We start from the raw sequence: 15,296 nt of genomic DNA on the forward strand, positions 1-15,296 counted from the left end.
GAGGTTCATTGTACCCATTCATAACCTGTGTGATTCATTCCCTATTTCCCTATCAGAATAAAGACCACAAAATCTACCAAATTTTCATCAAATCAAAAGGTAATCCAGCATTTGTATACTTGACAGAAAACAAACTCGAGCACTAGTCTGCATTCTCTGAGTGATAAATTGGGTGTAAACACCGAGTGCGGATAAATTTTCACCCCACTGCGAGTATGTTGGCAAAAGATAGCAGTATACTTCAACCAGATCACACCAAACATTTATGTAAAATAAATGCTAATCTTTTATTATATGTAGATCAGAATAGTACAATTCAGACATGTCAAGTAAGTATAAACATATTTCGTCACAATTATCTTCCAATATGGGGAAACAATACAATAAATTTTTTGAGCAGGGTACCTTTTTTTTTTTTTTTTTTTGAGAAGAAAACAATACCATAATTTTTTTCTCTCATTCTTCTAATTTGGGGAGCCTAGGCACAACGGCACGTGACCAGGCAGATCACGGGTTCAAATTGTGGAAACAACCACTTGCAGACATGCAGGGTACACCAAATGTGATCCGGACCTTCCCCGAACCCCACGCATCGCAGGAGCTTAGTGCACCAGGCTGCCCTTTTAATTTGGATATATATTCTATCCTAGTACAACAAGAAGCATATATCTCAGCCATATTTAATACACGCTTAAAATATCAAAATGCTGCCCATCCAGCTGCTGTCGTCTTACTCGAACCAGATCCAGTGGGGGAAGGCAGGCTCCTCTGTGGACAACAATAAGGAAATGCTTCTATTAAAATGTTCCTCACTACAGTATGAAAGAATTGCTCATGATACAGTGGTAGCAAATATCTGAAGAGTGTCTATCACACAAGTCGCCAAAGTTCAAGATATATCAAACATGACTGATGAGACATGCCAAAGCTATACTACTCAAACCTATATAACCTAATAACCAGCCAAGATGAACCGTCTTTCTTCTTTAAATAGATCAACTTGATTGTGTCTACCGCTCAACACCTTCTCACAAAGACTAGAACTGTGAAGCCACCTTCTTATTTCAAGCCTTAAATATCCTAAGATTTGTCTTCAATATGTGCAAAAGGATTGTTTACTAGAGTAACTAATAATAATAATAAAACGAAGTGGACAAAAACACGAGGTGATTCCTTATACATGCCCCCCGAAATCAGATTGCCTTTTTTTCTTGAGGGAGGTCACCGAGCTGGTCACTCGAATCTTTTTTTTTTTTTTGAGAAGGTAACAGAAAGCTGGTCACTCGAATCTATAGGCTACCTTTCCTATCTGCTTTTCTACAAGGTCCCTGGGTCAACCTTTATGTTGTTTAAGTAGGTAGCTTGTGATCACAGGCGCTACCGCATTTCTGGGGGGTGCATTTGCCTAAGCCATGATGGGCAAAGTTACCGGTATCTGTTTCGGTAGAGGGTAACAGGTGTCATTGGAATAGTTGAGGTACGTGCAAGCTGTCCCAAACACCATGTTATATTATATATCACATAAAAAGGGGTAGACAAACAATCCCAAAAGTCTCCCGCATTTCGTTGATCAAGAAAAATATGAACAATTATCCATCAACTAAAGGGGCATTAACAAAGACAAAGGGTTCTGGAGTTGATTTACGGTTTAGTAATATGCAAAGCTACATAAATAGGAAGCATTACAAATGGCAAGAAACTGAACAATACCTCAATTTGAGAGAGATTGGACAACGGATCACTGGATTGCCTTGAGCTTCCATTTGGCCCCTTGAGTGCAATACTCGAAGTGGTAGAAGTCTTCCGAGAAATAGCTGGATCATTCGGCGGCGGTGGAAGAGGAGACCTGATCTTGTTAGCTCCGCTAGGGGGTGGTGCAATGGCAATGGTCTTCGATTGAATAGCAGCAGAAAGCTTGCGGGCTCCACTAGATGGTTTGTTCTTCACATTTATCCTGATGGTTTCACCTTCCTAGGAACCAAACTACCAAAATTACTCATTTAGATGAATAACTGAGTAACTGACTGCATTAAAGGACAAACCACTACAACTCAGGAATAGAGTGAAACAATTAGTAACCAGAAATCACTTTAAATGGAAAACCATGATATGAACAAGGCATAATGAGCAATATGATACAGAAACTGGAGGCATAAATTGCATACAAAGAAAACCAACTCACCGGGACGAATTTAGGTTACAACAAAGCACTCAATTTTGAAGTAGCTGAATAAGATTCGTTAAGGATCCGGTCAATCCGAGTAATCTAATGCTCTCGGACTCAATCTAAGTAATATGATGCTTCAAACTCCAGTCAAACAGCACTTTAATCTCTTGTGGAGTGTTTTTTTTTTTTTTTTTTGGGGGGGGGGGGGGGGGGGGGGTTGTAATGCTTGTGAAGTGAAGTCATTCACAAGTACACAACTGAAACATATTCCCAATTTAAAATGTAAAGAGCATGCTTTTTAAAAGACAGGCTATTTCTTTTCAATCACCACTGTCCCATCCCAAAAACATTTAGAAGAAAATAATCAATCAACTACATATCAATCACAAATTAGATCGGGTTAGCTGTATGAATTTTCTGTATCTATTCCAGTCTATTTATAAAGTTCTAAAAAGGGGAGAAAAGAACTCTTTATGGCACTAACGGGGTTCATTATCCTCTTTTAATTTGATGACCATTTCAGAATCATACAGTCGTTCAACTTCGAATTAAGCTGCATATATTTAATCACAAATTTAGTCAAGTCAAGCTGCAATCTTACCACAAATCTAGTCCAACTAACTTAGTAAATTTATCACAACTTTGTCTTTGCTGAGGCCCTGTAGCCAACTGCACACTAAGGTTCTCACACTACTCAGTTAGCTGCCAGAGCAACACAAAGTCATTATCAAGGATAGATCTACGAGCTCAACATTACACGCTTCTAATTCGAACTATATATAAAACGTTATATACTGACAATAACTATCCAAAAAGACATTATTTGCAGCTACGTTTCTGGAACTTTTAAAAATGTCGTCACACCCGTGTCGGATCCTCCAAATATGCATTACTTAAAGGATCCGAAAAGCATCCAGCAACATAGATCTGCAATACTACTCATCATCATTAAGGGGTCTTTTGGCAGGGTGTATAAAAATAGTACCGAATAGGGTGTATTAGTAAAGCTAGGATTAGTTATGCTGCCATTATTTTTAATGGATTGTTTGGTTTGTTATATTAAATAAATAAAGTGTATTAGAATAGAAATAGCACTAAATATGGCATATTGGAATAAGACTAGTACTCGTGCTAGTTATACACAGGTTTGATATGTATAAGAATAGTACTCCTACTAAATAGGGTATTAGTTACACATAGGTTGAAAAAACTGTCAAACAAGAGATTAAGGGGTCGTTTGGTGCATGGTATAAGCTGGGATATCCCAACACTAATTTTTTGTACCAGGATAAATATATATCTTCTACCAAACAGAGTATAAAAAGAAGCACAATCTTAAGCATGAGATATCCCACCTTATCCCACTAACCTTGAGCTTATTTTATCCCATCTCCCAGATGAGATAAATTAGTCTCAGGATTATAATCCCGGATAGTTTAGTCCGCGTAGCAAACGACCCCTAATAATACCAAAGCTAATACATGTATTTCTCTAATACATCCTACCAAACGACCCCTACAATCACTACATTGTTAAGCACAATCAAATACCTTTAATCGATGATTAACCGCAGGATGAATATCAATATGACCATCACTACTCCCCTCACCATCACCATCAACCTTCTCAACCTCTCTCTTCACATACTTCTCGTGATCCGATAATGCCACATTGAAATCAAATGCCTCGTTCCTCTCGTTAAACCCTAACCCTACAAACGCGTGTTTCCCTCTCCCATCTTCAATCTTCAACACGAAGTACCTGTTGGAGAAATAATTCAAAAGTTGTGGGAAATCAAACTTAGTTAAAATTTTGGTATTTTAATTCATGTACTATCTATAGCCAAATTTATATAGGAATACGTTTCCCTGTTTTGAGTTAAAATAGGTTTCATATTACTTCCCCGTCCCAATTTAAGTTCATTGCTTTGCTTTTTTTTGTCAAAAACCGAACCTAGGTGAAACTGAAGAAGTAAATTTGGAGGACGACAAGTCCGTCCAAAAAACCAGAGTCAGCATGCACCGAACGGCCTCCAATAAAGAGGAATTCATTGGCCCAAAAAGAGTGTCTCTTTCTATATTTAGTAGACTTTTGGCCATAAAACCAAAAAAAAAAAAAAATTGGAGTTAGAGTTGTGTTTGTCCATAGTTTTGCAAATAATAATTTGTTATTGAAATGTACTTTTCAACAAGGTTTTGATCATAAAAAAAGTGAAAAATAAAGTTTTGGAATTTTTCAAGTTGGAGTTGTGTTTAGTCATAATTTTTGCAAATAATAATTTATTAATTAAATGTACTTTTTAACAAGGTTTTGGTTATGCAAAAAGTGAAAAATAATATTTTGGTTGTTTGTATTTGGAAATTTTATGGCCAAACACATATTTTTTAAAAAGCCAAAAAAATTCCAAAAAAAATAAATAATTCTTATGACTAAACGTGTTTTTAGTAAGTTTACAATCTAAACATATTATTCACACTTGACAAATTTAAAATAACAACATTTAGTACATTATAAAAATATCATTAATTTAGAACTAAGAGATTCAAAAGTGTCATTTTATTCTTTAAACTTTATGCACAGTCAAACTAAGATACCTCGACGAATCAAGCACTGATTCGACTGAGCTTTCTCTCTGACCTGGCGCCACGTAACAAGCTGCAAATAACTCACTAGAATTCGGATCCTCTAATCGGATCTCACAACGGGAGTTACATGACACGACCCGGATCCGACCCGACCAGATTTTATCGGTTTGAAGCCACTCGCCACATTTGTAACCGCCACTAGTTGGACGTGGAGGGATTTTGAAGACGTTTACTTCACGCACTACTAAGAGCGTGTGTGAGAATGATTCTTCCTCTACTTCCTCAAACGACATCGTTTTTAGTGATCAATGTGAGTTTTGTGATTTGAAGCTTTGAAGTAAAGAAGAGACATATATATAGAGAGCCCGTTTGAATTGGCTTATAAGTTTCTTATAAACTGTTTTTAACTTTTTTGAGTGTTTGGTTGATGAGCTTAAAGTCATTTTGTGTTTAAAATAAGATAAAAAAATAATTGAGCTCATTTAACTTAGCTTATTTAAAGCAGGTCAAAAAAATAAATTAGACTACTCAACTTATTTTTTTAGCTTATAAACTGAAAACAGCTTAAACCTGTCCAAACAAGCTTATAAAAAAATATGGTGGGAAAGTGGTGGAATTGGAGTGGAAGAGACGTGGATTCTAAGTGTGTTAAGCTAAAGATATTGAAATTTCAACAATAAAAGGTGGCACAATGTATTGAAAATGTAAAACTGAACAATTCATTATTCATTTAATTTTGCATCCTGCATTCCACAATCTTCAAAAAAAAGTTGGATAATAAGAGTCCATTTGGATTGGCTTATAAGTTGTTTTCAGTTTTTTTAAATGTTTGACTTGCTAGCTTAAAGTCATTTTGTGCTTAAAATAAGCTTAAAAAAATAATTAGATCCGTTTAACTTAGTTTATCTAAAGCAGCTTATAGGCGGAAAAAGTCAAAAAAATAAGTTGGGTTCCCCAACTTATTTTTTTTAGTTTATAAGCTGTTTAAAATAAGTTCATCCAAACAGGCTCTAAGAGTAGTAAGATATTGCAACTACTTTCTTCATTTCAATTATAAAATGTTCGCTTCAGAAAAGGAAAAAAAAAGTTTTAAGCAATTACTTATAAGTTAATCCAAATATATTTTTCAAAGATCTTGCTTATAGGATAATTTTTCTGGTGAACATGGAAAATTTTAACAATTTAAAGCATCACGATATGACAATTATAAGTACAATTTATGGATCTATGTTGAAATGTTTGTTCAATGTCTACTTTATGTTCGGTATTTTGTTAGTATATAAGTAATACTTCCTCTGTCCTAATTTAAATGTTTTAGTAGGCGTTTGGCCATGAAAATCAAATATTTTTCACTTTATCTGGTCTTTTAGAGTTGGAGTGGAAGATAGAGTTGTGTTTGGTTATAGTTTTGCAAAGAATATTTAATTGTTTCAATGTATTGAAAGTGAAAATAAGTTTTTTGTTGTTTTCTAAATTTCAAATACAACTTCAAGTGTATTTGAAATCTCCTTGGTCAAACGTTGATTTCCAAATAAAGTGAAAACTTTTTCCTAAAAAAAAGTGAAAAAATTCATGGCTAAACGGCTCTTAATTTGACTAGGCACGAACTTTAAGAAATAAATAGAGATTTTTGAATCTTATGTTCCTAAATTAAAGATGTGTGTAATGTACTAAAATGTTCTTTGAATATGTGACTATAAACTTACCGATGTTTGAATTGTCAACTTACTAATTATAAAACGAAACACTATTTGTGAGACAGACAAAAAATATAATAAAAATAAAAGTAAGATACTTAAAATGGGACGGAGGGAGTAAAACTCTAAATCTTATGTAGTGAGTACCTGCTTTGATGACATTTTGTCTTTTAAGTTTTTTCCCACAAATTGCTAATATTCATACTCTTTTTCCTCATTTTACATGCATAGATTTTCATATAAGTTAAACGAATATCAACCTTAATATAGCCTATTAATTTTCTTTTTATGATCATTCAAACACTGCATTAATTATCTATAAATTATTTTCTTAGATAATTAACATAATGTTTACATAGTTATCTGGAGTTCTTCAGAAAATTTATTTTGCTAATTCAGCCAATCAAAAGACCCTTAAGAACATACCCGTAAGGGTGGCTCAATTGGTTAAGCGTGGGGCTTTCATAATAGAAGTCTCAGGTTTGAAACCGCCTGTCTACGACAGCAGGGGATTTGCCTTCTGGGTCGAGCTCCTCGCACGGGCTTGCCTAATGCAGGTTATCTCTCCTGTGTGGCTTATGAGGTATTACACAGGAGCTGAGTTTATCTTGTGCACACCCGAAGGGTAGCAGCTGTGGATTTCCACATCGTTAAAAAAAAAAAAAAAAAAGACCCCTAAAAACATTTTGTGGATATTGAGTCATACACCCAAAAACTTATTAAATGACCCTCTATAAAATATAACAGATCGCCTCTGTGTTATTTCAGAATCGTTTATGTACACAGAGGGTCATATACTTTTGTTCATTTTGTAAAACCCCCTTTAACTAATTTTCTCCTAAAAAGAGAGAGGGCCATCACCGGTCACTGCATAATTTAGATAAAATGACAAAAATGGTTCCTTATCTTTGGTAGGAAGTTCAAAATAGTTCCTTAAATATCAACTGAGCTGTTTAGATCATTTACATTTGCCAAAAATCAACATTTATCCACGAGATATTTATCAAACTCTAATTGTTAAATTTAATCGGAATTGTGAAAATAAAAAATATTTAGCTGGAACTCATATTTGGAAGTACTGATTTTGTAATTTTGTTGTCTTTGGACTATTTCATGAGTCTGGTGCAACATTTTGAGGTGTAATTTGTTTAAGTTTTGATTTATTTTTTGTTTTTGGTTAAAAGTGTTTTCCACATTTCTTACTAAACTTACCAATCAGAGTTTGATAAAATATCTAATGGAGATCAAAAGTGCTTACTTTTGACAAACGTAGTAGGTGTTTGGCCATGAAAATCAAATATTTTTCACTTTAGTTGAAATTTTAAAGTTGGAGTTGTGTTTGGTTATAGTTTTCGCAAATAATATTTGGTTGTTTGAATATATTTAAAAGTGAAAACAATATTTTTGGCATTTTTGAAATTTCAAATAAAACTTCAAGTTGTATTTAGAATGTTTATGGCCAAACATTGATTTTTAAATAAAATAAAATAAACTTTCGGAAAAAAGTGAAAAATTCTCGTGGCCAAACGGGTCCTTAAAATCAAAACTGCCCAGTTGATAATTAAGAGCCCGTTTGGATTGGCTTATAAGTTGCTGAAAACAACTTATAAGCTGTTTTTAGTTTTTTTGAGTGTTTGGCTGACCAGCTTATAAGCAATTTTGTGCTTAAAATAAGCCCAAAAAAATAATTGAGTCTGTTTGGGTTAGCTTATCTAAAGCATCTTATAAGGTGAAAACAAGTTGGGTAAAAATAAGTTAGGTGATCCAACTTATTTTTTTTACTTATAAGTTATTTTCATCTTATAAGTTGTTCTTTTTAAGCCCATCCAAACCGACACTACTGTATTTTGAACCTACTAATTACTAAAAGACACGAGACTATTTTTGTCATTTTCTCGCTTAATTTACTTACTTAGCCTCATTTTAATTTATTTTTCCTGTTATGCCCTTGTTTATTTTAGTAGCTCTTTTATTTGGAACCCTAATATTAGACTAGTCAGCATTCATAAACCTATGCTCTCAACACTTGCTAAAGGTTTTACTTTCTCAAAACCCTAAAGACTCAATCTTTTTTCTTCACATTCTTGTGGGTTATTAGTGTTTTATTATTTCATTTTCTGTATAGTTTTAGTGTGTCTCTTCATATTCAAGTGAACTTTTACTTCCTGCATACCAAAATAAGTGTCACTTTAGCAAAAATCATATCATTAAGAAATAAATAAATACAATGTAGATTTTATTAAACTATCCCTATTTATTAGATTTTATTTTTTGAGGATTGAGTAATATTAATGAATACTATTTCTTTAATGTTAAGGGCAGAGTTAGAAACACTTGTTAATTTTTGTTTTGAATTCCTACGGTGACAGTTATATTTGAAACAAATTGTTTTTGCTGTGGTGACACTTATTTTGAGACGGAGGGAGTAAGAACATAAAATTTCTGTCTTGGTCTTTTAAAGGCTGAATCTTTTTTGCTCTGGTTCAGGAAATTCCTTAAGAACTTAAAGTTATCTCTTGCTTGTTTAAAGCAGTGTTGGAGCTAGAATAAAAAAGTAAACATAAGAAGAAACCTAAGCCTCTGTTTGGATGGTTGTTTCCCGTGGTTCATTAATGTACAATATGATATGGTACAGTATGGTGTTGTATTGTATTGTACTGTATCAATGAATATAATGTTTGGATAGACTGTATTGTTTGTTTTGGTTTAATAACATTTGTATTGTTTGGTTTGACTGTATGGTACTGTATAATAATTTGTAAGTTTACTAAAATACCCTTAACTCTTAATTAGAAATTAGTTTATATATATTAATAAAACTCAGGTAAAGAATAAAATAGGAACTTCAAAAATAAGTAGGTAGTGAGTGGAGGGGTGGGTGGTGTGAGGTGGGTGGTTGTGGGATGATGGTGGGGGTAGTGGGTGGTAGGGTGGGGTTGGGTGGTGGTGGTGGAGGGGTGGGTAGTGTGAAGGGTTGGTTGTAAGATGAGGGTGGGGGTAGTGGGTGGTAGGGTGGGGGTGAGTTGTTGCGGGGTGGGGTTTGGGCTGTGGTAAGGTGGGGGTGGGGTGAGATGGATGGTGGGGTAGGGTAGGGGTGGGGTGGGATGGAGGGTGGAGGGTGGGGTATAATGGAGAATGAAATACGTAACCATGGAAAAACCATCAAATTCATGGTTATAAAAATTGGGATTTTTGATGGTTATATAACCATGGAATGAACCACGGGTTTACAATACTATACCATATAATTTTAAGAACAATGAAAACAAACATGGTTTCATAGAAAACCATATATTAATGAACCACGGGAAACCACCATCCAAACAGGGGGTAAGTGGTTCAACATCTACTATATATACATAAAAAATAATTTTAACCATGTAAAAATAGTGTTTTTTCTGCCGAAGGGGGTATGTGGCTCCGCCACTGGTTTAAAGGCTGAAAATTTCTACATACTCATGTGAGTATTTACTGTTTAATAATTTCACTTTCTCTATATGAGTTTTCCCCTTCATATTCATGTGCATTTTAACTGTTTTTTTCCAATTTTTCATGCTAGTAGATACCCACTTTATGGTTGTTCTGCATATAAAGAAATTTCTCAAGAACTTAAAGTTTTTGTCTTGCTTTTTTTTTTTTTTGTTCTAGACAGGTGAACACATAAGGAAAGATGTATCTCCAGTTTTACATTAACGAAAATGGCGACAAAGTTTACACCACTAAGGTATGATTCTTGGAAATTTTGGTGCATCTTATTCAGTATATTAATCTGATTTATTGTTATATCACTTGACTATGTTGTAGGAAGTCAATAGTGATGTATGCAAGTTTTTATGGGTTTGTTTTGTTTGTGATTGTTTGCTAATAATGGTGTTTCAACTTGCAACTGGCGTTTGATTGTGAAATTGATAACAAATTTTCGACCTGAACTTAATTTTTTTTTTCCTTTTTCAAGTTGAGTGTTGTCCTACTTACCCTTTCATACTAGTAGTCGTAGTATTATTTTTGTAGTTCCGTGTCCATTAATCTCTGCTCTTTATTGTTTTTATAGTTCGACTATCTGTTGTCGCTTGTACTCCGCTTATCGTATTAGTTTGCAGTTACTGTTACTTTTCTTTATAATGCTTAGCTATAGTATTTTGCCATTGCCTCTTTACTTTCGTTAATTCGTATCTGACCCCCTTTTTGCCATGCTTTTTCTTGAGCCGAGGGTCTTTCGGAAACAACCTCCCTACCTCCCAAGGTATGGGTAAGGTCTGCGTACACTCTACCCTCCCCAGACCCCACTTGTGGGATTACACTGGGTATGTTGTTGAAATGCTGGTTTAAAGTGAATTTTGAATGAAAAAAATTCAGAATCTTCAACTATCACAAATTCACCCGACACCCAATTAGCTACAATTAACCAAATTTCAACTTCCCGGAACTTTTTTCCAACTTCAACTTCAATTGTTTTTTTTTTTCAATTAAATCTATGATGTTGTCACCATTACTTCTTGCTCTAAAACCCGCCAATTTTTTATACTATAAGTATATGCGTGTATTAACACATACAAAAGACAGCTCTTTTTCTTGCCATGTCATTCACTTATTTGTTTTGGATAAGGTTAAAGTTTTATTAGAAACTAAACCAGCATGAAGAAGCTGCTTTAGGAATTTAGCCATGTTAATATGTTGCTCATTGTTCACTCACTACCAAAAACCACGGGTGTGTTTGGAGCAAGAGGATTAACACTTTTTTTAGTGTAATTTCATTTTGTAACTATTGAAATAAATTTGCATATTTCGAAACTATATTCTTCCGAAGGCATCGGTAAGGTCTGGGTACACTCTACCCTCCCCAGACCCCACTTTGTGGGATTTTACTGGGTATGTTGATGTTTTATTTAGAAACTATATTAAAATAACTATAAAGCAAAAACTTTCGAAGTATTATAAAACTATTGGGAATATGGAAGTCAAAGAAAAAATTGTTGGACCTCTTCTATGAAAGCGAGCATGCCAATCTCTTTTAGGCAGAGGGAGTATTTTATTGAATATTTGTGGGCTTCGTTCATTATGTTTTTCTTCGTCACTAATTTAAGTTTGGTCATGATTGGCGAGTTTTATCCTGGCTCGGGACCGGCAATGAGCAAGCTCACACAGCCAAAGTTGTACTAATTTATGATTAGTGGCCTTAGTTCATTGTCTATCTTTTTTTCTTTTTTCTTTTTTTTTTCTCTCGAGGGGGTAAATAAACAATTTATAACCAAAGTGAACTTTGAAGTACAGAACAAAAAAACTCTTGAGTTCTGGACAGAGAGCCTCAGTCCTTCAGCATAGTACTGCTCTACTTGCTACTCAGCTACTCGCTCCTCACAGAACAAACACAGAACCACAATGAGCTACCACAATACATCATCAGCTAACTAAAACGCCATTTCTTCTCTAGTTAGGATAGTAATTATGACTTTCTAACCATCTTGCTACTCTTGCCTGACAATTTCCCCTAGAATGAACCTCCTGGATAATCAACTTGACAATTCTTTCCACTGGCTGCTGTTGTTGTTGAAACACTCTCATGTTTCTTTCTCTCCGCAGATGGTAAATAGCTGCTGCAAGTAAGATTATGTATACTTCATATTTAGCACTCCTTCCTTTAGCATGTGCAGTGGTCCATGTTAGTTCATAGTCCCAGCTCCTAGGTACCCTGGCAAGCCCAAACCATATAAGGAGTTTTTGCCACACTTGAGCAGAAACTGTACAATCAAAGAATAAGTGGGAATGACATTCAGCAGCAACATTACATAGAGGGACACATTGGATCAACACTCATCCCCCATTTTAGTAGTCTATCCCTGGTGTATGGTTTCTTGAGCGCAGCCAATCTAAGTATGAAAATCCATCTAGGTGCACCAAGATTGTTACACATTAATCTCCTCTAATCTACTTTCTGAAACTCACCTCTGAGCTTAAGGTAGAAGTGTCTAATTGAGAACTGGTCCATGTTGTATAGCTCATCCAGAGTTCCACCACCTCTATCTTTTATTATTAACTGGTTATATTTTTGTTTCATTTTGAAGTCTTGTTTAAATTTTCATTTTCCGAGCTAAACCTTGAAATTGCATTATGCTGTCAGGAAAGCAGTTTAGACGTTTCATCTGTGTGCAATTAATTACCTTCTCTAAAAGGACTTTTCTCAGCCGATCATTTTTTTCCCCCGATATAACAAATACACTAACTTGCTGAAAAGATTTAGCTGCTTTTACTTAATATAGTATTTATTAAAAATATGAGACCTCTGTTAGTAAGGAATTATAGGATTTGAAATCTAATATTGTCTACAATAAAACAAGCTGAGTAAGTGTTTTCTGTATGCTAACAGAAGTTGGCAGCCAAAGATGACCTGGTCAGTTGCCTTAAGATTAATGAACATATTGGAAGTGATATCAAATACTAAAAATTTATCTGTTGTAGTTCTAGTTCGGGGAAGTTAGATGTTGGTGAGAGATTTGCTGAAACAGATGGAACCTTGCAGTGTTTGCTTTACAATCTGAATAATGAAGTAATTTTGAAGTGCAATAATATGCAAAAATTTACATGAAGAGTATTCAAATAATGAGATAAATAAGTTTGCAACACCTTGATGCACCTTCAAACACTGGGAACAAGATTTAATAAAATTAGGCATCAAAACTTCCATCTAAGCTGAAAATTGCATCAAGCGTTAGAAATTGCTGTACTTCTTGACTGTCAGTGTTAGTAATTATATTTCCTCTTTCTGGCTGTCTGTTTGGCGCCATTCTCCTACTTTACATGTAGCGAAATCTGATCTCAGTCGGTTTTATACATGCAGAAAGAATCACCCCTCGGACGGGCCACAGAATCTGCTCACCCAGGTAAACTTATTATATATCTTTCTTCTTCTGTTTGGCGTTTGCATGCTCGTCTTTGGTGGCAGTTTGCACTTGTGACTTTATTCTGTGTATTAGCAGCCATGGGTGATGCCAATTCTTCTGTAACTGATCGTTAACTTGTCTATTTTGCAGCCCGGTTTTCACCCGATGATAAATATTCAAGGCAGAGAGTGCTTCTTAAGAAGCGTTTCGGCTTGCTTCCTACCCAGAAGCCTCCTCCAAAGTACTAGCAACTTTTGCTACAACGTTCCTCAGATATATAACTCTATTGCTAGTTAAAGTGATGTCGTGATTCGAAGTCTCTTGTTATGATAGTTTTTGGTTCTTCTAACATTAATAGTGTTCTCTAAATATGTTGTGGAGTCTCCCTCTGTTAGTTTGTTTGTCGAACGAAAATTGTAATAGATTGTGTAATGTTGCATCTCAATCTTGTGATTGACAAATCTTTGTCATCACTTGGAAAATAGGAACAAATGTAGGTTGTGTTTTGCTCTATGACAACCATGTTGATAATGCTTATAATACTGTCTTCAAATGCTATATTAATATTTTTCTGAACAGCTGAAATGTAAACGAATGGAGCTAGTTAAAAAATGCCCCCTCCGTCCCAATTTATGTGATATAATTTGATTAGGCATAGAGTTTAAGAAAGGTGAAGACTTTAGAAGTTTGTGGTCTAAAATAAGTCATAGATGTTTGTGTGACGTCCCAATTTATGTGATATAATTTGATTAGGCACAGAGTTTAAGAAAGGTGAAGACTTTAGAAGTTTGTGGTTTAAAATAAGTCATAGATGTTTGTGTGATTGTAAATCATTTCATTAACGGTAAAAAAAGAAGTTTTAAGTTAGATGATTTTTAAATATAGAAATGTATTATTCTTTTTGGGATAGATTAAAAAGGAAATATTATCAAATAAATTGAGACAGTGGAAAAATAGGATAAACACATTATAGGCGCCATTGGAGTTCTCTGGATAACACTATTGATGAAGGATTTTACAGAAATAGGAAATAATTCAGTTATTTAGCGATAAACTGAATAAATCAACCGTCTTTCATCTCAAGCTACTTGATATGATTTTCATTGGCTCGAGTGCATTTATAGAGCCTATGATTCGTGGTGGAGCTCAACTTAAAGAGTCTATGATCTTCACTGGAGCTTATTCACCACATTTGGAGCGTTTCAAAGGGTATCAAGTGTGTATTTCCACACTACACACTTGATGATGATCATTGATGAGAGCCAAGTCTTTACGAGCTTCATAGAGGTGGAATCCTATAAGGTTTGGGAGATTGCTTGGTTGGGAGATTTCGAGCTCGAGGTGGCTATTTGCGGAAAGAGCTATTTGTGCAAGTGGCTACTTTGCGCAATGAGGGTTATGCTTGCAAGAAGGCCATGCATGCAAGGTTGATTAGGGGGCCATCTATGCAAGGAGGGACGTGCTTGGCCATTGAAGGTCAATCCTTGAATCGAAGACTACATTAAGAAGACTAGCCAAATAAGACCCTTACTTCATAAGGGTAGCATTGTAATTGCCTAGTAGTCTTCTTTACTTAGCTTGTATATATAACTTGTCTTTCATTTCATTACTTAGATTATGTTGAATTGAGATGAATACTCTAAATTGAGTTATAGTTTGTTTGGTAGTTTAATGTAGTGCTAATCTAGTGATTAGTGATAGTTAATCATGGTGGATTCTATTGTTGCTATGAAACCCTTTTCCATTGATTTTCAATAGAGTTGTTTATTTGTGGATTCATTTGGATTACTCTTGGTTAATTATCAAATAGTATAGGTTCATTAATAGGAATCGATTAGGAAGGTTTAGGTTTCATATACCTAAGTTTGCCTATAATTCTTTTACTAATTGAGTTTTGCTCCTATCCTTTCTCTTCTCATCTAAAATTCTTCACTTCTCATCCCTTAATTTCTTTATAATCTTTGTTTCC

The 15,296-nt window shown here is 34.7% G+C and overlaps 2 protein-coding genes across 3 annotated transcripts; one reads left to right on the forward strand and one right to left on the reverse strand.

Annotated features, from left to right (window-relative positions):
- Window positions 1-262: 262 nt before the first annotated feature.
- On the reverse strand, window positions 263-5,095 carry LOC132605672 (uncharacterized protein At1g03900-like). The gene is made up of 4 exons (XM_060318832.1): window positions 4,762-5,095; window positions 3,718-3,928; window positions 1,711-1,971; window positions 263-768 (listed from the first exon to the last, which is right to left on the reverse strand). Exons 1-4 carry the CDS (start codon window positions 5,043-5,045, stop codon window positions 700-702), a joined length of 825 nt encoding a protein of 274 aa, XP_060174815.1. The 5' UTR covers window positions 5,046-5,095; the 3' UTR covers window positions 263-699.
- A 3,263-nt stretch (window positions 5,096-8,358) lies between these two features.
- On the forward strand, window positions 8,359-13,885 carry LOC132605673 (H/ACA ribonucleoprotein complex subunit 3-like protein). Of its 2 annotated transcripts, none has more exons than XM_060318833.1 (4): window positions 8,359-8,484; window positions 10,098-10,173; window positions 13,285-13,327; window positions 13,478-13,885. In XM_060318833.1, the coding sequence occupies exons 2-4, from the start codon at window positions 10,120-10,122 to the stop codon at window positions 13,573-13,575; spliced, it is 195 nt and encodes a 64-aa protein (XP_060174816.1). In that variant the 5' UTR covers window positions 8,359-8,484; window positions 10,098-10,119; the 3' UTR covers window positions 13,576-13,885. The 2 variants fall into 2 exon arrangements, with proteins under 2 accessions (XP_060174816.1, XP_060174817.1); XM_060318834.1 differs by having other exon boundaries at window positions 8,447-8,484; window positions 10,102-10,173.
- Window positions 13,886-15,296: the final 1,411 nt, after the last annotated feature.

The sequence above is a fragment of the Lycium barbarum genome, chromosome 8 (assembly GCF_019175385.1).
Source record: "Lycium barbarum isolate Lr01 chromosome 8, ASM1917538v2, whole genome shotgun sequence".
NCBI classification, from domain to species: domain Eukaryota; kingdom Viridiplantae; phylum Streptophyta; class Magnoliopsida; order Solanales; family Solanaceae; genus Lycium; species Lycium barbarum.

What these genes read in the sequence shown, in the direction of transcription:
- LOC132605672 (XM_060318832.1), bottom strand. Translation starts at nt 5,045, where the DNA reads ATGTCGTTTGAGGAAGTAGAGGAAGAATCATTCTCACACACGCTCTTA. An exon ending in TCAGTGCTTGATTCGTCGAG is followed by an intron (nt 3,929 to 4,761) that starts GTATCTTAGTTT and finishes TTTCTCCAACAG; the next exon opens with GTACTTCGTGTTGAAGATTG. An exon ending in CCAATCTCTCTCAAATTGAG is followed by an intron (nt 769 to 1,710) that starts GTATTGTTCAGT and finishes TGTTGTCCACAG; the next exon opens with AGGAGCCTGCCTTCCCCCAC.
- LOC132605673 (XM_060318833.1), top strand. Translation starts at nt 10,120, where the DNA reads ATGTATCTCCAGTTTTACATTAACGAAAATGGCGACAAAGTTTACACC. An exon ending in ACAAAGTTTACACCACTAAG is followed by an intron (nt 10,174 to 13,284) that starts GTATGATTCTTG and finishes TTATACATGCAG; the next exon opens with AAAGAATCACCCCTCGGACG. An exon ending in CACAGAATCTGCTCACCCAG is followed by an intron (nt 13,328 to 13,477) that starts GTAAACTTATTA and finishes TCTATTTTGCAG; the next exon opens with CCCGGTTTTCACCCGATGAT.